Here is a 25,685-nt window from a genome sequence, read left to right on the forward strand (position 1 = left end):
GAGCTTTGAAAAAAGTTAAGAATTTTGTTTGTTTATTTTTTTTTTGCGGGGCAGTGAGGGTTAAATGACTTGCCCAGGTTCACACAGCTAGCAAGTGTCAAGTGTCTGAGGTCGGATTTGAACTCAGGTCCTCCTGAATCCACCTAGCTGCCTCCTTTTATTTATTTATTTATTTGGGGAAAAAGTTAAGAATTTTGTAAGGCTGAGTGGAGGCCATGTATGCGGGACAGTTTGTTCCAGTTCTTGGGGGAAGAAGATGGAGTATTGAATTCACAAAGCAGCTAGTTCCAGGTTGGCTGGAACATATAGTGCTTTAAGGGTGATGGAGTGAAATTAGGCTGAAAAGTTAGATGGGAAAGAGATTATGGAAGTTATCCAGTTAATAACTTGTCTTTAAATCTTTTTTTGTTTTGTTTTGGGTTTTTTTGCGGGGCAATGAGGATTAAGTGACTTGCCCAGGGTCACACATCCAGTAAGTGTTAAATGTCTGGGGTCACATTTGAACTCAGGTCCTCCTGAATCCAGCTGGTGTTTTATCCACTACACCACCTCGCTGCCCCCTCTTTTTCAACCCAAGTTTGCTAATATGCCAGGCTGAGTATTTTACCTTAGACATAATAGGAAGCCCCTAAAGTTTTTTGAGCAGGGGAGAGAGAAAAAGCTGGGGGATCAAGTAAGAGTCTATTACAGTAGTCTAGGTGAATGCTCACGAGAGACTGAAGTTGGGTGATAGTCTCCTGCGTCAGAAGGAGACAGTTGTGAAAGATGTCCTAGTTACAATTGACAGGTTTTTCCCAACTGATTTTAATGGGGCAGGTGGGGAGTGAAGGGGGCAAATCAAGTATGACTCTGGGGTTGTGAACCTAAGTGGTGCCTTCAGCGGGAACAGGACAGTTTGGAAGAGGTGGATGTTTAGTGGGAAGATGATCAGGCCCATGTACGTGTTGAGTTTGCAATGGGATATATAATTGCAGATGTCCTGCAAGTTGTTGGAGCTACAGATAACAGGAGTTCAAAAGAGAGATTGAGCTGCTCTGTACGTGGTGGCAAGGAATTGGAAGTTATGGGGATGCCCATCAACTGGGGAATGGCTGGACAAGTTGTGGTATATGAATACAATGGAATACTATTGTGCTGTAAGAAACGATGAGTAGGAGGAGTTCAGAGAAACCTGGAGGGTCTTGCGTGGGCTGATGATGAGTGAGATGAGCAGAACCAGAAGAACATTGTACACAGTATCATCAACACTGAGTGTTGACCTACTGTGATGGACTAGATTCTTCTCACCAATGCAATGGCACAGAAGAGTTCCAGGGAACTCATGATAGAAGAGGATCTCCAAATCCAGGGGGAAAAAAGAACTGTGTAGTATAGATGTTGAAGGAACCATACTATTTCTTTTGTTTTGGGTGCTGATGTTTTTCTATTTTGAGGTTTTTCCTCATTGCTCTGATTTTTCTCTTATAACATGACTAATGCAGAAATATGTTTAATATTATTATATACATATATATGTGTGTGTGTGTGTGTGTGTGTGTGTGTGTGTGTGTGTGTGTGTGTGTGTGTATATAAAACCTATATCAGATTACCTGCTGTCTAGGGGAGGGGGGAGGGAGGGGAGGGAGGGAGAAAAATCTGAAATTGGAAAGCTTGTATAAACAAAAGTTGAGAACTATCTTTACATGTAACTGGAAAAAAAAAAGTAAAATGGTTTATTTAAAAAAAGAGAGAGAGATTGACTGGCTATATAGATTAGAGAATATAATCTGCATGGAGATGCTAATGAAACCATGGGAATGAATGATATAACCAAGACCCATAGAAAGAGAAAAGGACCTATGACAGACCTTTGGGGAACACCCACCTTTAGCGTTTGGTAAGAATACAAGAACCAGTGAAAAAGATAGAAGAGTGATTACACAGGTAAGTAGATGACTAGTGAGCTTCCTCAAGCAAAGGATATGAAGGATATGAGGTGGCAAATGGTGTCAAGAACATCTGTAAAATGCTTCAGAGGTCGGGGTGAGGGTTAAAAAAGACCATTGGACTTGTCTCTAAAGAACTCAGTAGTGAGTAATGGTTTAGTAGAATTTGTGGGGGTGGAAACTAAACTGTAGAAAAGAAAAAGAAAGTTGAGAAGTAACTGAAACAAATTTTGAAGCAAGTTTGTTTGATAGGCCTCAGTTCTCAAACACATAGAAAACGGAGTCAAATTTGTTAAAATAAGAGTCATTCCCCAATTGATAGATGATCAAAAGACATGAAGTTTTCAGATGAAATAATCAAAGCTCCCTATAGCCATTTGAAAAAAAAATGCTCTAATTTACTTTTGATTGGAGAGATTCAGGTCAAAACAATTCTGGGTACTACCTCATACCCATTTGTTTGGATAATAGGACAGCAGAAAAAACGACAAATGTTGTGAGGGATATGGGGAAAATGAGACATTACTACACTCTTGGTAAAGTTGTAAACAGATTCAAACATTCCGTAGAGCAATTTGGAACGAGGGCCAAAGGGCAATAAAACCATGCATACTCTTTGACCTAGTAATACCACTAGTAAGTTGGTATCCAAAAAGAGATAAAAACAAACCAAAAAAAAAGTTGAATTTGAAACTGGGGAGATGCCCATCAGTTGGGGAATGGCTGAACAAATCGTGAGATCAGATTATGATGGAATACTATTGTGCCATAAGAAATGATGAGTAGGATGTTCTCAGAAAGTTGAGGAGAGAATGGGTGATAAAGAGATAATGGAGGGGCGGCTAGGTGGCGCAGTGGATAAAGCACCAGCCCTGGATTCGGGAGTACCTGAGTTCAAATCCGGCTTCAGACACTTACTAGCTATGTGACTCTGGGCAAGTCACTTAACCCCAATTGCCTCACTAAAAAAAAAAAGAAAAGAAAATGAAAAGGAATACTCAAATGGACCTGTGATCTCACCAGAATAGTTATTCACCCCCAGCAATGGGATTGGCAACTCATCCATACCTGCCAGTTTTGTGTGCTACCCTTGGCCATGGCCTCCTATAAATTCATTTAGGGGGTCTACCCAATGTGCCAAAGGCCTTCTTCACTTTCTCCTGACATCTTGAGCATATGTGTAGAGGGATGATGTGATGGTCACTGGTTTAAGCCTTGTTCTCACCATGTTCCTAGTCCATCTTTTTTTTGGAAAGTCCTTTCTCTGTTTTGTTTTGGGCTTTGGTAGCTTATTTTTAATTTTTTTTGTGAGGCAGTTGGGGTTAAGTGACTTGCTGAGGGTCACACAGCTAGTAAGTGTCAAGTGTCTGAGGCCAGATTTGAACTCAGGTCCTCCTGAATCCAGGGCTGGTGCTTTATCCACTGCACCACCTAAATGCCCCCTGGTTTTTGGTAGCTTTTGAAGGATTTGTCATATGTTCCAGTCTCCTCACAAACTGAATCTCTCCATTGCTCTCTGAGTGATACTTATTTCAATTCTGTGGAGACTAGTGTTCCATGACTCAAAGCCATAGAACAGCATACAATACAAATTTTTAAGGAACTCCTATGTGTTAGGTTACAAGCTAATGGGGGAAGACAATACCCAAAAGGAAGCTGAAAGGGAGTGGGGTTGGAGCAGAAGGTACCTGGTGGGAGCCTAATGATGTTGAAGTAGAAATAAGCAGTGTAGCTGGTGGGAAATGAAGACTTGGCTGGGCTTCTGAGCTTTCTACAAAGGAAGGCTTTGGGAAGAGTTTTTTTTGCTCTGACATCCAGCCTTTCAATCAAAAGGGTCTTGATAAAGTGAGAGTACCAAAAGCTTCATCTATCTCCATGATGATAGATTTCCTAGAGATAAGCTTAATCTGGGGGCATGTGATGGTGGTGGACTTGAAACCAAGCAGAACATCTGAAACACTGGTAGGAAATTGGTATAAAAAAAGTAGACTTTTGTATCTAGAAGGAGTTGGAGTCACTAAAGAAGCTCTGCAGTATCCTGAAAGCAGTCCTGTCTACTCTTCCCTTTCTCTTAAGTTCTGAGCCGATTCTGTCCATTTATATTCCTCAGTCTGAGATAAGTTATTGGAGGGCTCTGTAGGTTGTCATAATCTCGATAGTAGGTATTTTTATCCATTTGGTTTTTCTTTGGTGGATGGTTAGTCCAAACTCTCTTGAATGGGAATAGATCTCTTCCAGAAGGCACTGCAACGTTCAGGGCCATTGAAAAGATGCCTTAAGTATTACCCCAGATAGATGATTTCTATATTTTGTACTTTGTTTTAAACCACGGCTAAAGCAATGACTATAATTTCTCCTTTATACCATCTACCTAGTATAAAAAAACTAACTCATACTTTTTTGTTGTTTTTTTTTTTTTTAGTGAGGCAATTGGGGTTAAGTAACTTGCCCAGGGTCACACAGCTAGTAAGTGTTAAGTGTCTGAGGCCGGATTTGAACTCAGGTGCTCCTGACTCTAGGACCGGTGCTCTATCCACTGCACCACCTAGCTGACCCCTAACTCATACTTTTAAAAGAAATTTTAATCATATTTTAGGATTAAGTAGAATATAATATTGCTACTTCCTAGTTTACTCTTCCTTTTTTTGGAGCCAGGGGTAGTTTCATGAATTAAATTATTTATTCTGGGTGAAGCTAGGTAGGGCAGTGAATAAAGCACTGGGCCTGGATTCAGGAGGACCTGAGTTCAAATCCAGCCTCAGACACTTGACACTTACTGGCTGTGTGACCATGGACAAGTCAATTAACCCTCATTGCTCCTCAAAAAAAAGTTATTTATTCTTATGTCTTGCGCTTTTTTACATGCTTAAATATTGCCTGATGGTTATCTTTTCTATGTGGTGAGCATAGATTAATGGTTAAACATGAATGAAAATGCTGTTTTCCCATGTCTCTTTTTAGTTATCTTTATTTGATTCACTGATTATAAAACATTTCTTTTTTGTTAACAGGAAAATGGCAGTTGGGCAGGAGCGTGTGGTTGCGCTGGTGGACATGGATTGCTTCTTTGTACAAGTGGAACAGAAGCAGAATCCACATTTGAGGAATAAACCTTGTGCAGTTGTGCAGTACAAATCATGGAAGGGTGGTGGGTATGTGTTTTTCATTTTCAGCATCATCAGGCCATATTTAGAAATCTGCATTGGACTAAATAGTGTAATTAAGACTTCCCTGAACTGCCATGATTTAAATTTCAACTGTGGCTTCTATGCATAGAAAATTTAACTATTATATGGCCTTCTGATATGTTTAAATTTTTAAGTGTTTTTAGAATTTTAGAGTTGGAAGAAACCTTTTAGTCCAGCTTCTACCTGAACAGGAATTCTTTCCACAGCATCCTTTACAAATGGTCAACCAGTCTTCCCATTCCTCTTTTGTACAGTTCTTATTAAGCTAAAATCTGTCTCTCTGAAACTTTATCTCTATTCCTGACCTTCTTCCTCAGACCTTGGTTGTTGCCATGCTTTGTTTTATCCTGGTTCCTCCCCAGCTCCTTATTTAGCATTTTATTTTCCCCAATTACATGTAAAAACAATTTTTAACATCCATTTTTAAACCTTTGTATTCCAAATTCTCTCCCTCCCTCCTCACCCCCACTTTGAGAAGGCAAGCAATTCAATATGCTATTCATATGTAATCATTCCTCCCCCCAACTTCTAGCCTTCTTGTAAGTCACTCAACTAGTCTTTTTAAAGTGCTTGCCTACTGTGCTTAGCATTTTGCTAATCTTTGGGGATACAAATATAAGCAAAAAGAAAGAATGGTTCCTGCCCTCAAAGAGCTAATGTTTTTTTTTTTGGTGAGGCAATTGGGGTTAAGTGACTTGCCCAGGGTCACACAGCTAGTAAGTGTTAAATGTCTGAGGCCGGATTTGAACTCAGGTCCTCCTGAATCCAGGGCCAGTGCTCTATCCACTGCGCCATCTAGCTGCCCAGAGCTTATGTTTAACGGGGAAGTCAACACTTAAAAAGGAAGCTGAAAGGGGGGGGAGTTGTGTGGGGTGAGGAGGAATGGAAGGTGTCCAGGATGGGAACATGATGTAGGCAACTAGAGAACTGTAGCCAGCTTAATGGGCAATGAAAGACTTGTCTCACTTCTTTAGTCCTCAAACCTACTGGTTATATCGCTCTACTGGATCATGACCCTCAGTGCCTTAAAAATCCAGAAGAGATAGACAATACATTGAAGGCCTTGGTTCTAGTCTAAATAACAACATTTCGGGGCAGCTAGGTGGCACAGTGGATAGAGCACCAGCCCTGGAGTCAGGAGGACCTGAGTTCAAATCCGGCCTCAGACACTTAACACTTACTAGCTGTGTGACCCTGGGCAAGTCACTTAACCCCAATTGCCTCACCAAAAAAAAAAAATGAACACCACTTGCCCATCTCTGATTGCTATAGGCCATGGAAGCCTCCCTTTTTATCCAATAAGTTATTACTGTAATGCTTCCCTTTTTTGTTTCTTGTGATCATACAGTAACTTCCTACTTTTTTCTCTAGAATAATTGCAGTCAGTTATGAAGCTCGTGCATTTGGAGTTACTAGGAGTATGTGGGCAGATGATGCTAAGAAGCTATGTCCAGATCTTCTACTAGCACAAGTTCGTGAGACCCGAGGGAAAGCTGACCTCACCAAGTAAGGAGAAAAATTTTGGGGGATAAAGGGGAAGGGATTGGTATTAATGGTCCATGACACCCAGAAGGGATATTTCAGTACTATTTTGAATTGGCAGTACCTAAGTGGTGTCACCTTCCCAGAGATTTTGGTTTGACTTCCAGAAATTCTTAACAACCGCCCTAATAACCAGGTATCCTTCTCCTTTTCTTAAAATTCTTTGTCATCTTTAAATTTTTTCTTTCTTTTTTTTTGTTTTGTTTTGTTTTTTGCAGGGCAGTGAGGGTTAAGTGACTTGCCCAGGGTCACACAGCTAGGAAGTGTCAAGTGTCTGAGGCTGGATTTGAACTCAGGTCCTCCTGAATCCAGGGCCAGTGATTTATCCACTGGGCCACCTAGCTGCCCCCGTTTTTTCTCTTATCATAAAGAAGGGATAGCATACCCTCTTTGGTAGGGCCTATATCTTTGTTCTTTTATTGTAATGTTTTCTCAAGAACCTTGTTTTAGCCATCATTCCTTCTTTAATGAATGAATAAAACATTTAAGTATTTAAGGTGTTCGAATCACTGTGCTAAGTGCTTGTTTACAAATAGAAAAGTGAGCAAGGGGAAAGCTAGGTGGCACAGTGGATAAAGCGCCAGCCCTGGATTCAGGAGGACCTGAGTTCATATCTGGCCTCAGACACTTGACACTAGCTGTGTGACCCTGGCAAGTCTCTTTAACCCTCATTGCCCCAAAACAAACAAACAAAAGCAAAGTGAGACCATCCTGCTCTTAGGAAACTCACATTCTAATGAGGGGAGACAACACATTTGAAAAGTTTCAGCTGCAAGCCAGGCGAAAAAGTCCCATGGTCCTTGGGGTGCAGCAACAAGGCAAATGGTAATGCCTTTTTTTTCATGTAATTTCCACTGATAAAAATCATATCAGTTTCTGATGTTGATTTGGCAATGCATAGGACTTTGGTGGCAAGAACTTTATTTTCTGCTATGCATTTCAACACGTTGACAATTTCTTCCTCCTGAATACTTTCTTCTCCCCTTCCTTCAGAGACATACCATTCTCTTAGTTGTTTGCCTCATCATTCCTTCTCCGTTTCCTTCACCAGAATGCCTTCATCTTTCCTTCCTTCTATTCCCTGTAACCTATTGAATTCTTATGCATCATTTAAAGCCTACCTTCTTTTTAAAAAAAAATAATAAACATTTCTATTTATAGTTTTGGATTCCAATTTTTATCCCTCTTTCCCTCCCTCCCCTTCTCGCTCCCCTGAGGCAGCAAACAATCATATATGGGTTATACCTGTATGATTATATAAAATAGTACTATATTTTTAATTTTGTACAAGAAAACTTGATTAAAAGAAACACAATGAAAGAAAGTGAAAAATAGCATGCTTCAGTCTGTTCCATCAAATATCAGTTCTTGGGGCAGCTAGGTGGCGCAGTAAATAGAGCACCGGCCCTGGAGTCAGGAGTATCTGAGTTCAAATCCGGCCTCAGACACTTAACACTTACTAGCTGTGTGACTCTGGGCAAGTCACTTAACCCCAATTGCCTCACTAAAAAAAAAATCAGTGCTTTCTTTGGAGGTGGATAGTATGTTTCATCAATAGTCCTTTGGGATTGTCTTGGATCATTGTATCGTTGTGTCATTGTATCATTGTTGAGAATAGTCAAATCATTCACAGTTCTTCATGAAGCAATATTACTGCCTCTGTATACAATGTTCTCTTGGTTCTGCTCACTTCACATCATTTCATACATGTCTTTCCAGGCCTTTCTGAAGTCATCCTGCTTGTCATTTCTTATAGCACAATAATATTCCATCACCATCATATACCACAGTTTGTTTAGCCATTCCCCAATTGATGGGCATTCCTTTGATTTCCAATTCTTAGCCACCACGAAAAAGAGCTGCTATAAATATTTTTGTACAAATAGGTCTTTTGGGGGGGCAGCTAGGTGGCACAGTGGATAAAGCACTGGCCCTGGATTCAGGAGGACCTGAGTTCAAATCTGACCTCAGACACTTGACAATTACTAGCTGTGTGACCTTGTGCAAGTCACTTAACCCTCGTTGCCCTGGAAAAAAAAGTAAAATCCTATCTTCTAAAAAACCCAAATAGGTCTTTTTCTCTTTTGGGGGATGTTTTTGGGATATAAACCTAGCAGTGGTATTTCTGGATCAAAGGGTATGCACATTTCTATAGCCCTATGGGCATACTTCCAAAGCACTCTCCATAATGGTTGGATCTTTTCACAACTCCACCAACAGTGGATTAGCATCCCAGTAAAGCCTACTTTCTTAAACTGTGGGTCATAGGGTTGCATAACTGAATGTGGGGGTTGCAAAAATTTGGCAACAGTAAAAGATGACATATATCTATTTTATACACCTGTATACTTGGGGTCATGTAAAAATTTCTCATGCAAAAAGGGGTCATGAATGGAAAAGGCTTAAGAAATCCTGATTTTTAAAAAATGTAAAACATTACCGTATTAGTCATTTTGTACAAGAAAACTTGAATAAAGGGAAAAAATGAAAGAAAGTGAAAAATAGCATGCTTCAATCTGTGTTCCATCAATATCAGTTCTTTCTTTGGATATGGATAGTATGTTTCATTAATAGTCCTTTGGGATTGTCTTGGATCATTGTATTGTTGAGAATAGTCAAGTCATTCACAGTTCTTCATCAAACAATATAGCTGTCTCCCTGTGTACAATGTCTCTTGGTTCTGCTCATTTCACTATATATCAGTTCCATACAAGTCTTTCCAGGCCCTTTCTGAAATCATCCTGCCTCGTCATTCTGATAGCGCAGTAATATTCCATCAACAACATATACCACAGCCTTGTTTAGCATTCCCCAATTGATAGGCATTCCTTTGATTTCCAATTCTTATGCCACCACAAAAGAGGCTGCTATAAATATTTTTGTAGAATAGGTCTTTTTCTCTTTTTGGGGTATGTCTTTGAGAAGCCCTGATTTAAAGTATAGTTCAAATACTACTTTCTCCATGAAGCATTCATTAATACCCCTTTTCCTTTTCCTTCCACCAGTTAGTAAAAGACTAACATATAACATATACATATAACCCACCTGGCTATATGTATGTCACATCTCCTAGTAAACTCCATGGGGGTTAGGATCATGTACTTTGCATCTTGCCCTAGGGTAGTGCCCTGCATTCTGTACACACCAAGTATTTCATCAATGTTTGTTGAACTGAATTTATATGTCCTCTAGCTCTTGCTATCCTTTCTTAGTCCCCTGAAGACTAGTTTCATATAGTAGCTATTCCTTAATCTGCATAATATTTATTCTCTTATTCACAGAAGCAAAAGGAAGGACTTTGACAATCTCATGCAATTTTCTTAGGTTGAACTATCACTGAGACTGAATTATCACAGTTTTGCTAGGACAGGCTAAGGCACTTTGATACTAACCTTTTATTCAAGATGGAGATCAGCTTTTAAAGAGGAGCTATCTCTGCCTCACAATTTCCAGAAGTACAGATAGATCCAGAGCTAAAGCAGAGCTCTAGCTTATGTGGGCATGACCAAGACTTGAGGTTTGAGGTCTGATCTGTTTCTGGATCCATCTCAGAACCAGCACTTAATAGTCTACAAAGTTTTTTTTCTCACAGAAACCCCATGAGGCAGGTAATGCATATATTCTTCCATTTTAAGAAGTTGAAGAAACTGAGGCTCAGAGAAATTACTGACTTAAGCAAGATCACATAGCTAAAAGTAACGGAGGCAGGAAGGAACCCTGGCCTTCTGATCCAAATCCATTCCTTTGCCATCATGCCTTTAGTAGATGATGGTGATGGTGGTAGTGGTGGTGATGACAATGATCATAACTAGCAATAGAGTGACTACTATGTGCTAGGCACTGTGCTCAGCACTTTATAAATATTATTCCATTTCATCTTCACAACAGCCCTGGGAATTAGGTGCTAATGTTATCCCTGTTTTTACAGTTGAGGAAACTAAAGCAAACAGAGGTTGAATGACTTACCTAAGAGCTATTAAGTATCTGCATTTGAACTTAGGTCTTCTGACTCCAGGCCTAGCAGTGTATCCACTGTATCGCCTAGCTTCTCATTATATAGCAGAACATGAAACTCATGCATGAAGTTATTAAAAGAAAAGTAAGGCATCTCTAAGCCCAGATTGTTTTGAGCTCAGTAAGTGGGATAGATTGGCCTGAGATGTAAATTGTGCACCCTTGCCACATTGTATTGGAGGAAACTTAAATTTGTGTTCAGATTATAACTACTTTGGCATTAAGTCCTGAAAGATTTCACTTTTCAACAAATTTACAATATAGTACTAGATCAACCAATTGCAAACAAAACCTTGCGCATTTATGGCATAAAACATAGGGTCATTATGTGCCACAAACTGGGGAAAAATAAGAATTTTAAACTGTTACTTCAAAAGTAGCTTGAACTAATGCACTGTTGACAGAGCTGTGAATTAGTTCACCTGTTCTGAAAAGCAATTTGTAACCATGCCCCCAAAGTTACTAAACTTTGCATACCTTTGGACCATGCTATACCACTATTAGGTCCAAAAAGATTGGGGGAAAAAAGACTCATATTTATAACACCTCTTTTTGTAATAGTACAGAACTAAAATTAAAGAGGTACCCATTTGTTGGGGAATGGCTCAACAAATTATAGTATGTGAATAGAATTTAGAGAAACCAAGGAAGACTTGTATGAATTGATGCAGAGTTAAGTGAGCAGAACCAGAACAATTTATACAATAGCCACAATATAATAAAGAAAAACAAATTTGAAAGACTTGAGAACTCAATCCATTCAATAACCAACCATGATTCCAGAGGTCTAGTGATGAAGGTATTACTCATGTCTTGACAAAGAAGTGATGGACTCAAGATGCAGCATGAGGCTTACGTTTTTTGAGCACAGTCAACAAAGGAATTTGTTTTGCTTAACATTTGTTTTAAGGGCTCTTTTTTCCCCCAGTGAGGGATAGCATTGAAGCACAAGAGGGGATAGGGTAGGGAAAAAAGAGGGTCATTGAGATATCTTTTTTAGGAAATGGAGAAATAAGAACAAAAGGAAGGCCAGACAAACAGGTCAGCTTTTGAAAGCTGTAGTTTTCAGGTTGATTTTCAGGTTGGTTTTATTTGTTCTTTTATTGTGTCTGACTCTTTGTGACCCCATTTGAGGTTTTCTTGGCAAAGATACCGGAGCGGTTTGCTATTTCTTTCTCCATCCCATTTTACAGATGAAGAACTGAGGCAAACAGGGTAGAGTGACTTGCCCAGGGTCACACAGCTAGTAAGTGTCTGAGGCCAGATTTGAATCAGGTAAGATGAATCAATCTGAGTTCAGGCCCAGCAACTCTATCTACTGTGCCACAAAGAAATCTTTACTTAGTAAAACAACTGCACTTTCATGTTAAAATTCTCTTTCTTTCTACTATGTATATACAAATGACCATTCCATTTAGTATTGTTAAGAATAAAATTTAAAATAACATTTAAAAATTAGCTTGAGAATGGGTTGTATTATGGGGAGAGGTGTAATTTCTTCCCCATAACAGGTTGTATGACAAAATACATATCTGTGCTAAGATAAAATACAACTTTTTTTGTGGAAACTGCAAGGTAATCTTCTCACAGCCTATATTGATCAGATACTTGCTAAAATATGTAACCTAGGGGCAGCTAGGTGGCTCAGTGGATAGAGCACCGGCCTTGGATTCAGGAGAACCTGAGTTCAAATATGGCCTCAGACACTTAACACTTACTAGCTGTGTGACTCTAGGCAAGTCACTTAACCCCAATTGCCCCACAAAAAATAAAATAAAATATGTAACCTACAGCCCACAAGGAACACAGACAGAATGAAGAAAGTCTAGAAAACCCAACAGAATAACTGAATGGTTGTTGAAATGTCCCATGAGGAAGACTTGAAGAATTTTGATTATTTAAATTGAAGAGAGGGTAGGTGAGTAATCTGGATTAAAAAAAAAAAAGATGAAAATCAAATAATTGTTGTAAGGATATTTAAAGGAACATCCCTAAACTTTTGAGTTAAGTTATGAGTTCTTAGTTCATGGAGGATAACTACATTGTTCTCCTATGAACGATTACTAGACACAGAATTTAACAGTCACCGGGTAGGTATCCTTTGTTCCTTCTAGAAATAGACTAGGAAATGGCTTTGCATTCCAGCAAGGAGGATTCAGGTTAAATAGATGGAATTTCTGACCACTGGTTGTTAGACAATGGAATGAGATACCCAAGGAAGTCATTATCCCATTGACTAGGAAATTTAAATATTCATCTATAAGATCTATTTCAACTTGAGTCTACAATTTCTTGTTTTTTGTCATGTATTTCTTGTTATCTGTGTAATAATACATCTTTTGGAGACCCTATAGTGGTGAGTCAGAGATGGATGTGTAGCTATTTAGAACAATAGAGTTAAAGAGTTCTCAGACTTCTTTGGTCACTTAAAAAGCAAAACTTGGAAAAATTACGAAATAAAAAACAATTTGGTTTATTTTTTCTTAGAGGAGAAAAAATAAATTTAGGATTTTTTTCATCATCCATAATACAAAGAAGAATCTATAAGGAAAAGTTTCCTTTGTAGAGCTATGTTTCTTACAGGTAGCAAATAAACAACAGAAAGATTCCATGCTTTCCACACATTAATTTTAATGTGCTTTAGGAAGGTGTGGAAAAGCATGACCTTGTATAGTATATAGTACCCTTTTCTGGTTTTCTTTTGTACTCCTTATCACTTTTTTCCAAAATTGATGCCCGAGTCCCCTCTTCCCATCCAAAATAACAGCAACAAGAATAATAAATTAAAATGCACATTTTACTGATTTGAATGTTTTACTTGTAACGAACTTCTAATTTTCACAAGAAGCCAAGTAAACTGGTGGTGTTTAAATAGTTCTATTTTATACACAAAGAAACGAAATTTGTTTTGATTCCCTAAGAATGCCAGTGGCAGAGCAGAAAAGGGCCAACGTGGCTGTCGGTGCTGAGGCTCCTGGCCAACAGCCTATGATTTTTATAATCTTCAGGTACCGGGAAGCCAGTGTGGAAGTGATGAAGGTGATGTCTCGTTTTGCTGTGATGGAGCGTTCCAGCATCGATGAGGCCTACGTAGATCTAACAAGTGCTGTACAAGAAAGACTGCAGAAACTGCAAGCTCAGCCTATCACAGCAAACTCGTTGGCAAGCACCTACATCCAGGGGTTTCCCCATGGCACTAGGGCCCTGGAGGGGCCTGTTCAAAAAGGTACTTCCATAACAGCATATTAGTTCTGCTTCCTGCCTTTGGAACTGCTTTCCTCAATCCTACCTTTTACAGCTAAATCTGAATTTGTTGAAAAAGAAGTAACTTTAAAGAAAATAATACTTGGAAAAGAGACTGGACTCACTTTTCCCTTCCAGGCAGGAGTTAATGAAATCAGTAAGAAGCCAGTTTCTTTTAGTTAAGCCTGGGGCAGACTACTGTTGTAAATAGGCTTCAGCATCCAAGCTTCTCTTTTTCCTTTTTAAATTCAGTGTAGCTTGATGTCATTGTAATACTTTGTCAAGGTATATATTTAATCTGGTTTTGGAACAAAACATCTGCAATTCATACCTCCATGAGATTTTTGTGAGGATAAAATGGGTAATCTTTGTGAAAGTGCTTTGATAAATTAAAAGCACTCAATAAGGTTAATAACAATTATAAAGGTTTTTTTTAAGAGAATGTATTACAACTGTGATAGACTTGACTCTTCTCAGCAAGATAGTTCCAAAGGACTCATGATGGAAAATGCTCTCCAAATCCAGAGAAAAGGAATTGTGGAATCTGGACGCAGATTGAACCATGCTATTTCTTTTTTTTTTTTTTTTTTTTGGCAAGGCAATGGGGGTTTAGTGACTTGCCCAGGGTCACACAGCTAGTGTCAAATGTCTGAGACCGAACTTGAACTCAGGTACTCCTGAATCCAGGGCCGGTGCTTTATCCACTATGCCACCTAGCCGCTCCGAACCATGCTATTTCTATTTTTGTTTTTGTTTTTTGAGGTTTTCCTTTTTGCTCTGATTCGTTCTTTCACAGCATGACTGATGCAGAATGTGTTTAATGTGATTGTACATATATAACCTATATTGGATTGCTTGCTGTTTGGGTAGGATTGGGGAGGGAAGGAGGAAGAAAAATTTGAAAACTGAAAATCTTATAAAAACAAATGTTAAAAACTATCTCTACATGTAACTGGAAAAATATAAATACTTTTATGGAAAAAAAAGATAATGTATTAGGACTAGGGGAGGCAGGGTGGTATAAGTGGGCAGAACCCCTGGACTTGGAGCAGAAGAGTCTGCTTTGATTTCTACCTCCAACCTTTGCAAACTTAGCTGCTCTCAGCCTTAGTTTCCCCATAATTAATATAATAATATATAACAACAGTATCTTTAGTACTTATCTCACAGGGTTATTGTGAGGGACTAAAGAAGATAATAGATGTGAAATCTCTATAAACTTCAAAGTGTTAATGTCTACAACTATAGGACAAAGTAAATACAAGAAAAGCTTTACTGTATTTGGTCCTCGATTGCAAGGGCTCGTGATATTTCCAATCCGTAATCTCAGAAAGTTCAAAGAAGAGGATCTTACATTTTTCTTAAATTATTTTACTTAGGACTCCATTCATTCCTCAAAGCTTAGATTGTGTGTCCTAAAGCCGTTGATCCTAGTTAACAAGTGTGATATCAGAACAACATTGTGATCAGCCTTCCCTTCATCAGTAACAGGCACCAGTTTTTATGCTCTGATAATACTTTTGTAACTATTTCCATTAAGATCAGCTTTTTCATTAGAAAACAAATGAATATCAGATGCTAGTTGGCTCTTAATTTAGGAAACTGTCTAGACACAATCTGTAGGGAGTTATTCCCTTGAGGAACTGGTTCTGTAATTCTGTAATTGCCGTTCAGAAGCTTGCTGAAAAGCTGACTATACAGCCTGGAACCTCAGCCTGATTTCAGAGCAACCAATTAATTGAACAAACATTGTCTAAGGACTTACTATGTGCTAGGCACTGGAGATGCAAAGATAAACAACTTCTAACTTGTTAGGGGAAGGAAAGGCCTGTATACAAATAACTATGCTACAGAGGAGATTGTGTGATAAGTGCAAAAACGATTTCCAGTCTAAGTACTCTGTGGGAGAGATCAATTTCAACTGCCAGGGTGAGGTGGGGATGTCAGGAAGCTAGGGAAGCTCAGGAAATACTTCCTGAAGGACATAGCATCTGAGATGGGCCTTCAAGGAAGGGAAAGCTTCTTAGATGGTAAGGATCTGGTTGGGAGAAAAGAGGGTCCATTCTAGTCATAAAGATATGCCATAAGCAGACGCATGGTGACAGAAGAGGACTGGAAAATAACAGGAGGCAGAAAGCAAGTCTGGTTTGACAGGAACATGCTACATTATATAACGAGGTTATATGAGCTAAGGCTAGAAGGGTGAGCTGGGCACAGATTGTAAGGGAATGCCAGGATCTAATGCTAGGATCCACTGAAGGTTTTTTGAATAGATGAATCACATCATAGGTAATACGTTAGGAAGATTACTTGGACAGCAGTGTGAAGGATGGATTGAGAGGGGATTGACTGGAATGTGATCAGTTAGGAAGCAAGAATAAGAATAAGAATAAGAACTTGATCTGGGGTGATCTCAGTAATTGAATGAAAAGTCTGTTAACTAGCATTTTTTAAATACCTATTATGTGCCAGGCACTGTTCTAAGAGCTAGGGATAGAAAGAAAGGCAAAAAGGGGAGATGAATGGGAAAGATATGGGGGTAGCATGGTTAGATCATAAGATTAAAGCTCCTGAGCTTGAAGGAGCTCCAGAGTCCAATCCTCTCATTTTACATGTCAGAAAACTGAGATATGGGAAGAATCAAAGGTGACTCTGTGTTTCATGACTGAGGATTTTCAGATGCCACAACAGAAATAAGGTAGTTAGGGGAAAGAGAAGCTTTTGAATTTTTTTTTTTTAATAAAAATTTTGTGTGTGTGTGTGTGGCAATTGGGGTTAAGTGACTTGCCTAGGGTCACACAGTAGTAAGTGTCAAGTGCCTGAGGCCGTATATGAACTCAGGTCCCCCTGATTCCAGGGCCGGTGCTCTATCTACTGTGCTACCTAGCTGCCCCAGAATGAAGCTGTTGGAAAGGAAAATGAAGATTTTTAAGTTGATGTTGAATTTTAGCTACTCAATGCAGCAGACATTTGGAAATAAGTGGGGAGAGGCTGAAGTTGGAGTCAAAGATTTGGGAGTCAGATTCAGTGAAATGTTAACTGGAGCAATGGGAATACATGAAATCACCAAAGGAGAGGGAGCAGAGAGAAAAAGAAGCGTCGGATCAAGGACAAAGCTTAAGGGATACTCACATTTGAAGTAGATAAGCCAAAATAGAACTTTCATGCTTACTGTTTTTTGTGTTGAGGGTTGGTTTTTTTAATAGCTATGAGAGTTAATCCTTATATACCATGAACCTATTGTTTTATGGTATTTGTGGTACAGAACAGAAATTAGGTTTTTTGTTCACTGGTGTCTGACTCTTTGTGACCACCATTTGGGGTTTTCTTGGCAGATCCTGGAGGGATTGCCATTTCCTTCTCCAACTCATTTTACAGATGAGGAAACTGAGGCAAACAGGTATTTGTGAGGGTTAAGTGACTTGCGGGGGGGGGGGGGTGTCACACAGCTTAGTATCACATAGTAAGTATCTGAGGCCATATTTAAACTTTATGAACTCAAAAGAGCCTGGGCCTAGTGCTCTATTCACGTGCACCCCTCACTGCCCAGAAATCACATGGACTCAGTAATGAGGGGCAATAACTGACCTCAGTGGTTGAAGCTTATACTGAAGCTTTTAGGAGAGAAGGCAAATCTGATGTCAAATTTTCATTTTTTTTATGCTAACGCTGGGGAGTTCTATTAGCTATATTATCTATGAAGCCTTATCCCTGGAATTTTCAGTTTTTAAAGTGAGTTGTTTAGTTATAAAATGAAGGGGAATATTGTACTTCCTCAAAAGAGTGAATTCTAAAACAAAATTTTCACGCTAAAAGCCTCTCTGAAGATGCTATATACCTAGTTTCTTTTAACTAAGGATCCCATTCACTTTTTTCTTCCTGTCTTATTTATTCATTTAGTCAATAAACATTTATTGAAGGCCCTTTATAATTTTACTTAAATGTACTTTTAACATGCATAGAATTATAACTATAGAGACCACTTTCAATTCAACACACATTAAGTAGCTATTCTGTTCAGGGCACTGTGTCCTGGCACAGGATATAAAGTAGAATGGAATAGTCCCCAGTCCTGAGGAATTTATATTCTACCAAAGGTATATAACATGTATACAGATGAACAATCGAGTACAAGGAAAAATGAGGAAGAGAACTACCAGGAGAGGTGGGCTGGGAGTAGAGATATAATTCAGGTTGTGTGAGGAGAGATATAAGTAACAGGTTGTGAGATATTGGAGTTGGGGGAGTGGACAAAGGGGAAGAGAATCATAGGTGATAGAAAACTGCAGAGGTGAATTGTTCGACAATAGGGTCAAACGGAAGAGAGGAAAGGGAGGTCAGAGCAAGTATAGTGGATTGAGGGAACAGAGAGGTATGGAGTGAGCCAGGCCTGACAGGAATTCAGGTTTACATTTAGACTGAAATGAGATGTTCCAAATCAACCTAAGAATTAACAAAAATAAATATACTTAGTCACAGTGTAGATACAGCATTGATTTGGTTAGGCACAGCTTTCTTCTACATTCTAACTTGTGGACTGGATTTTGTAATTAGGCCACCAGGAAACTGCATCTGTTGTTTTAACCTTGGCCTCCTGTTCTAATTAAGTCTTTTTTTTTTTAATTTATTTTTAGTGAGGCAACTGGGGTTAAGTGACTTGCCCAGGGTCACACAGCTAGTAAGTGTCAAGTGTCTGAGGCTGGATTTGAACTCAGGTCCTCCTGACTCCAGGGCCAGTGCTCTATCCACTGCACCACCTAGTTGCCCCCCTAATTAAGTCTTAAGGATAGTTTCAATATATTTTAAGGAAAAATTAACCCAGCTTGCATTAGAGTAAGTCTTTAAGAAAAACCAGAGGTGGCACAGTGGATAGAGCACTGGCCCCGGATTCAGGAGAACCTGAGTTCAAATCCGGCCTCAGACACTTGACACTTACTAGCTGTGTGACCCTGGGCAAGTCACTTAACCCCAATTGCCTCACCAAAAAACAAACAAAAAAAGAAAAGAAAGAAAAACCAGACAGGGGCAGCTAGGTGGCTCAGTGGATAGAACACTGGCCCTGGATTCAGGAAGACCTGAGTTCAAATCTGGCCTCAGACACTTGACACTTAAAAACCGTGTGACCCTGGGCAAGTCATTTATTAACCCCAATTGCCTCACCAAAAGAAAGAAAGAAAAAGAAAAACCAGACCACCTTATGTGGCAATCCTAATAGATACTGCCCCTGTAACTCATAAGGTATGACCAACCTTGTAAGTGACTGAAATAGATGTAGCTCATGGGAGCTATGGAGGTTAATGAACTAGGAGGCCCCAGGGTATTTGAAAGGACATCAGCATTAAACTAAAGTATCAAAATATGAGGGGCAGGGATTAGGTTGAAGAGTTAGAAACTTTGCATTAGTACTAAATTCCTTAAAATAGGAGGGAGTATGACCAGGAAGGGGATAAATTATAGTATCAGGACTCTGGATGAACTGACATTGGCCGCTGTAGTGAACCTTGAATGAGGAGAGATTGCTCAATGATGGTAGTGGTGCAGTAGAGCACCCCAGAGTATGCCAACTCCTCAGTTTGGTTCAATGAGTTAGGTTTCATGGGAAAAGGTATGGTCTTCCCTAGAGAAGCTGGCCCAGAGATTAACCTTATGTTCTGAAGATAGCCCAATTTCTGTGACAAATAAAAAGAATGTGAAAAGAGATCAGATTGAAGTTTGTTAACAATTGAGTTGAAGTTTGAGAAGGGACAAATGTAAAGAAGAAAGGGACTGGAAAGTAATAGCATTGAGCTTGATGGGAAAAAGGTTCATGGAATCTTAGCATTGGAATGGATCTCAGGAACTGTCTAGTACCACCCATACCCAGTAAGAAACCCCACTGCAACATACCTGACCAGTAGTCATCCAGCCTTGGCTTGAAGACTTTTGATGAGGGGGAATCTATCACTCCCTGAAGCAAACCATTTCATTTATGGATAAGTCTAATTCATTGTTAGGAAGTTTTTCCTTATCTAACTGTTCAATCTGCTTCCTTGCATCTTCCACACACTGCTTCTGGCCCTGTCCTCTGGAGCCAAACAAAAGAAGCTGCAATTCTTCTTTTGTGTGTGACAGCTCTTTAAATATTTGAAGACCATTCTGTCTCCATTGAGGCTTCACTTCTCCAGGCCAGTGCTCTTGTTCTTTTCACCGCTATTCCTATGACATGGACTCCAGGCATTCTTTGATGGGCTGGGTGCCTTCTTTTGGACATTTTCCAGGTTATGAGTGTCCTTCCCAAACTGTGGCACCTAGTACTTCACATGTAGCCTAGAGAAAGGATAGAGTGGTAGCAGCAAAGGTAAAGAAGTAGTTGCCAGTGTAGGAGTGAGTCCTTTGCATGCTTTCCGTATATCATTTCTGTACTGCCTTTCCCTTTAAACTGCCTGTATTCCAGTGACTTTAGTTAGGTTTTCTTTATCATATTTATTCTAACTAGTATTCCCCTATTTTTTATAACTCAGCCCCTTGAATATTTATTTGTTTGCTTGTTTGTATTTATGGGGCAATGAGGGTTAAGTGACTTTCCCACGGTCACACAGCTAGTAAATGTCAAGCATCTGAGGCCAGTTTTGAACTCAGGTCTTCCTGAATCCAGGGCTGGTGCTTTATCCACTGTTCCACCTAGCTTCCCAGCCCCTTGAATATTTAATCAATTAAATCTTGCCTCTTTAAAACTATTCTTTTAGGAATGAATGGCAGGAAAGTAAATTCACCAATCTCTTCCATGTCTTGTTTGGCTTTTAAATCACTTACCTGGAACCAGGGTTGTGACCTATACCTCTAAAGGTGTACAAATTATGTTAACAGCATAAAGTGCGTGCCGTGGTTTGACTTGATTTTGAATGCTTTCTCATTGGACACACCAATTCAGAGGTGGGACCAGAGGTGAAAACAGGGGTTAGGAGGCCAGGTGAGAAATAACTTGGTTTGGAATTGTGTTTAGAACAGAGATACTTTATTCTTCCCATCATTTATAACAATCTGCAGGTGGACTAAAGAGAAAGTGTATTTAGCAATAGGAATTCATGCTTACATAAAGAATCCTCTTTATGTTCTGTGTGCTTGGAATGCTTTTTTGTTTGTTTAAATGTAGAAAGGAAAATTTTTTTTCTTTTTTTTTTTCTTTCTTTTTGTTGGGGCTGGGGGTGGGGCAATGAGGGTTAAGTGACTTTCCCAGGTTCACACAGCTAGTAAGTGTCAAATGTCTGAGACTGGAAAAAATGTTTTTTTCAAAAGCAAAACTGTATCCTTCTTGGCATGAACAGTAGGGGGAGACTGTTCTGAATGCCTTAAATGGAGCCTTTCTTCACCTGATTCTTCCATCTTATTCAGAAGCTCTTCAAGCTAAGTTAAAACCACACTTGGAGTCTAGTGTACATGCCCAAGAGGTTACTTGTGCATAATATTTTTCAAATGCCAGAGCCATTTAAGGTACTATACTCCTTAGCCTGAGGTTCCTGAAATAGGAGCAAAGTGCAAATCTTCTGGACCCTCATGTTTATCTTTATGGAAATCTGTGTATCTTTTCCTCTAGCAAACTGGCCTGGGACGATAGCATCTCCTTACTGTTGACTTTTCTTTTTAGCACAATTAAGAGGGGCCCTGATTTGGGGTTGAGCATATTTTATTTATTTTGACACCCTCTTCTTTCTCAGATGAAATACGAGAGCAAGGGGTAATCCAGTGGCTTGAGTCTCTTTCCTTTGATGACTCCAGCTCTCCAGACCTGCAGCTCACCGTGGGAGCAGTAATTGTAGAGGAAATGAGAGCAGCTATAGAGAAGCACACCGGCTTTCAGTGCTCAGCTGGGATTTCACACAACAAGGTGATGGTTAAGGATGGGGCAGATTTCAAAGAGAAATACAAGTGAATAGAGCACCAGCCCTGGATTCAGGAAGACCTGAGTTCAAATCCAACCTCAGACACTTGACCCTAGCTGTCTGACCCTGGACAAGTCATTTAACCCTCATTGCCCCCGAAAAAAAAAAAAAGAAATGAAAAAGAACAATACAGCTACAAGGACAAAAATGGAAGGCACATTTATATAATTATGAACATGTAACAACATATTGGCTCAGATATAGGTAGCACTTTCCCCTTACACCTGACTTGTGTAAAACCCAAGTATAGCTGATGTTTTTCAGTCTATACCTGTTTCCTTCCCTTTAATGAAACCTCAGTTTTTGCAGTGTAGCTTATATTCAGAAGTTGCCTATGTTTGGACCATTATCATTGTTTGAAAATAGATTCCCAGGGCAGCTAGGTGGCGCAGTGGATAGAGCACTGGCCCTGGATTCAGGAGGACCTGAGTTCAAATCCGAGTTCAGACACTTGACACTTACTAGCTGTGTGACCCTGGGCAAGTCACTTAACCCCAATTGCCTCACCCCACCCCCCAAAAAAGAAAAGAAAATAGATTCCCTCATTGCTTCCCTATTGAAACCTAAATATTAGCCTCAGGATATCCCCCAGCATGCTAAACAGAACTAAGTAATTTCATTTTCAGGAGAAAGGGGGAAGACTGTTGCTTGACCTGTAACAGTTTTGTATCTTATTTTTTCTGGCTCTAGATATCCTATTGCCTTCTTGTACATGAGGTTCTCAGGTGTCATCTGTGCTTCACTTCCCCTCCCTATTTTCCAATACAACCAATAAGAGATGTATATACAATAAAATCTTAAGCATTCAGACCAAATTGAAGGATGCTAACCTGATTTAAGGAAAGAGTATAAATTATGTTTTTAAATGTTTTTATTTCATTTCTGGACATATTAATTCAAACAAGGCTAACAAAGTCTTGCCTAATGTAAATGCTTAGGATATTTGCTTAAATAAACACAAATAGCAATTTTTACTTAGCAGTCTGTCACTTGAAAAAGTGCTTAAGTATCTTTGAAAATTTTTTAAAGTCCCTTTGAAATCTTATTTATACTATTAATTTGTTGGTTTTTTTTTTTTTTAGTGAGGTAATTGGGGTTAAGTGACTTCCCTGGGGTCACACAGCTAGTACGTGTTAAGTGTCCGAGGCCGGATTTGAACTCAGGTACTCCTGACTCCAGGGCTGGTGCTCTATCCACTGTGCCACCTAGCTGCTCCAATTTGTTTTTTTGTTTTGTTTTGTTTTTTTTTAAGTGGGGCAATGAGGGTTAAGTGACTTGCCCAGGGTCACACAGCTAGTAAGTGTCAAGTGTCTGAGGGTAGATTTGAACTCAGGTACTCCTGAATCCAGGGCCAGTGCTTTATCCACTGTATCACCTAGCTGCACCCCCATTAATTTGTTAAGAAGAAAGGGTTGTTGAGGAGCATGCATATTCCAACCTCTGGCTGAATTAATCACAAATTATAATTTAGTATAGTGTGAAATAAAGGCATCAATGCAGCATTTGACTTACAGAGGCAGGAAACCAAGTGAATGGCTAGTTAAGAGTGTGACTAGAGCTCTGTGGGCCTAGTCTCTTTCAGCAGTGAGCTGTGAAACCTTTACTCATCAAGGCAAGGTTGTACTAACAATATCTTAGTTTCTTTGCACACTTTCTCTTCTTGACAGACCTATAAAAATGGGAATATTTCAAGGCATAGATTGGCAGAATTATGGGGGAGGATTTGGATAAAGCTGCAGGTGGAAGAAATGTGAGAAGAACAGTGAGAGTGATGAGACCTGTGTCATTTTTTCCACTGAGGATGTTGTGAGATACAAGGGTTTTGAGATGTCTTGAGTTTCTGGTTTTGTTTTTGTTTGTGATCTGGAAACCATTAAGCTATGGCTACACACAGCGAGGATGTTTCTGCATTCACTAGGCCTTTGTGTGGGTGAGCTTGACAGTAATAATGAGATTTATCTGCTGTTTCCATGCTTCAGGTCCTGGCAAAACTGGCCTGTGGATTAAACAAACCCAACCGCCAGACACTGGTGTCACATGGGTCTGTCCCACAACTCTTCAGTCATCTGCCTATTGGTAAAATGTAAGTATTTAGGGAGCAGTTTGCTCTTTATTCACAAATCCTTGTGAAAGCTGGCTGGAGTTGTACTCTGCTTTTATTTTTATAGCCTGTGGAAAATATGTTACAGAAAGGTGTGAGAAAGGAAAGGAAAGGAAGATTGAAGGAAAATTTGGAAAGCAAACAAATTTAATTGAATGTTCATTCAATTCTAGATTATCCATGGTAATAGGACAGAGGAATACCATAGATAATTGAAATCATCAGTTAACCTAACTTGCTTCCTTCCCACTATACTTTTTACCAAAATCTGTTAATAGGTTACAAAATAGGAATTTCACTTCCTTTCTTGCCTATTATTTTTTGGAATTAAAATTTTTTTTTGATTAACAAGCATGTTCGTTTCCTCCCATTCTGGTCGCCCAGAAAAGAAAAAATAAAACTCTTGTAACTCATGCAGAGTCACAAGCAAAACAAATTCCCACATTGGCCATTTCAAAAAATGTGTCATTCTGCATACCTCTCTATTAGGAGATGAATAGTATTCTTTATTTTTGGCCCTCTAAAACCATGTTTTATCATTGGGTTAATCAGAGTTCGTAAGTCTTTCAAAACTATGCATTTTTTACCATGTTGTTATAGTATAGATTGTTTTCCTAGTTCTGGTCACTTCACTGAATCAATTCATGCAAATCTTCCCATTTGTTCAGCCATTCTAAAGTTGATGAGCACCTGTCTACTTTTTAGTTTAAGTGCTCATGGTTATTGAAAGATCTAAAAATTTGCTTTCAGAAGGGAAAATTGAAATCAAAATAATAATTTATAATTGTGTGTCTATTCAGTGTTATGATAGCCAGTGATATAGTCCTTAACCTCAAAAAGATTACCCTAGAGCTCTACACACAAAAAGTTGAACAATAAGTAGATTTAAATAATTGAATAATTAAAAGATTTAAATAATTAAAGACAAGGCAATTAATGATTAATTCCAAAAAACAGTACTGTTATAGGAATTCAGAGGAGTGAAAGGTCCTTTCAACCTGAAGTGCTAGCTGAGTTCTTAGTAAGATTTGACTAGGAGAAGACAATTGGAGATTTTCTAGGTAAGTGAAATCAGGAGATTCAAACCATAGAAATGGGATAGATCTGGATTCAAATTCTGCCTCAGCCATTAACTAGCTAATTTACCTTGGGCTTAACTGTGTTACCCTTAGCTGTGTTGCCTTTAACTTCTCTGGGTTTCAGTTTCCTTGTCTGTAAAAATGAAGGAGTTGGTCCCTTTTAACTCTAAATGTATTATCTATAATGCCACTGATCCCAAGTATGTCTACTAACCAGTTTCACCCTTATTCTGTGTAATCTTTGTCTTCTATTTCCCTCTTGGCAGCCGTAGTCTTGGAGGAAAGCTGGGGGCTTCTGTTATTGATACCCTAGGAGTGGAGTATATGGGTGAGCTAACCCAGTTCACTGAACTCCAGCTCCAGAGTCACTTTGGGGAAAAGAATGGGTAAGTAGTTTATTTGATAGTTGAGTAATTTCATTTATGGTTATGCTAATTTCAGTATAGAAACTATCTCTGGACAGAAGCTCCCAGGAAAGTTTCAGACTTGCCTCTGGATCACTGAAGGTTGCTTTGATTTAAATGATGTTTCATATTATTTGTTATACAGTGGACTACAATAGCATTTCCTAAACTTAGAATCATAAGAATACTAGAACTGGAAGGTCCTTTAAGGATCAGCTAAAACAAACCAAAAAAACCAAAAATAAACAAAGATGAGCTAAACCAGTGATC

General features: G+C 39.1%; 1 protein-coding gene across 3 annotated transcripts in view; it reads left to right on the forward strand.

Moving 5' to 3' along the window:
- Positions 1–25,685, forward strand: part of POLH (DNA polymerase eta) — a 42,046-nt gene that overhangs the window by 7,592 nt on the left and 8,769 nt on the right. For 2 of the 3 annotated variants that reach the window (XM_044001073.1, XM_044001074.1), the window contains exons 3-8: positions 4,937–5,077; positions 6,485–6,619; positions 13,678–13,895; positions 21,607–21,776; positions 23,811–23,914; positions 25,278–25,397. In XM_044001073.1, the coding sequence (XP_043857008.1) occupies positions 4,937–5,077; positions 6,485–6,619; positions 13,678–13,895; positions 21,607–21,776; positions 23,811–23,914; positions 25,278–25,397 (888 nt within the window). Of the gene's footprint in view, positions 1–4,936; positions 5,078–6,484; positions 6,620–13,677; positions 13,896–21,606; positions 21,777–23,810; positions 23,915–25,277; positions 25,398–25,685 lie in introns of those variants that run through there. The other variant, XM_044001075.1, reaches the window with a different exon arrangement.

The sequence above is a fragment of the Dromiciops gliroides genome, chromosome 4 (assembly GCF_019393635.1).
Source record: "Dromiciops gliroides isolate mDroGli1 chromosome 4, mDroGli1.pri, whole genome shotgun sequence".
Lineage (NCBI taxonomy): Eukaryota > Metazoa > Chordata > Mammalia > Microbiotheria > Microbiotheriidae > Dromiciops > Dromiciops gliroides.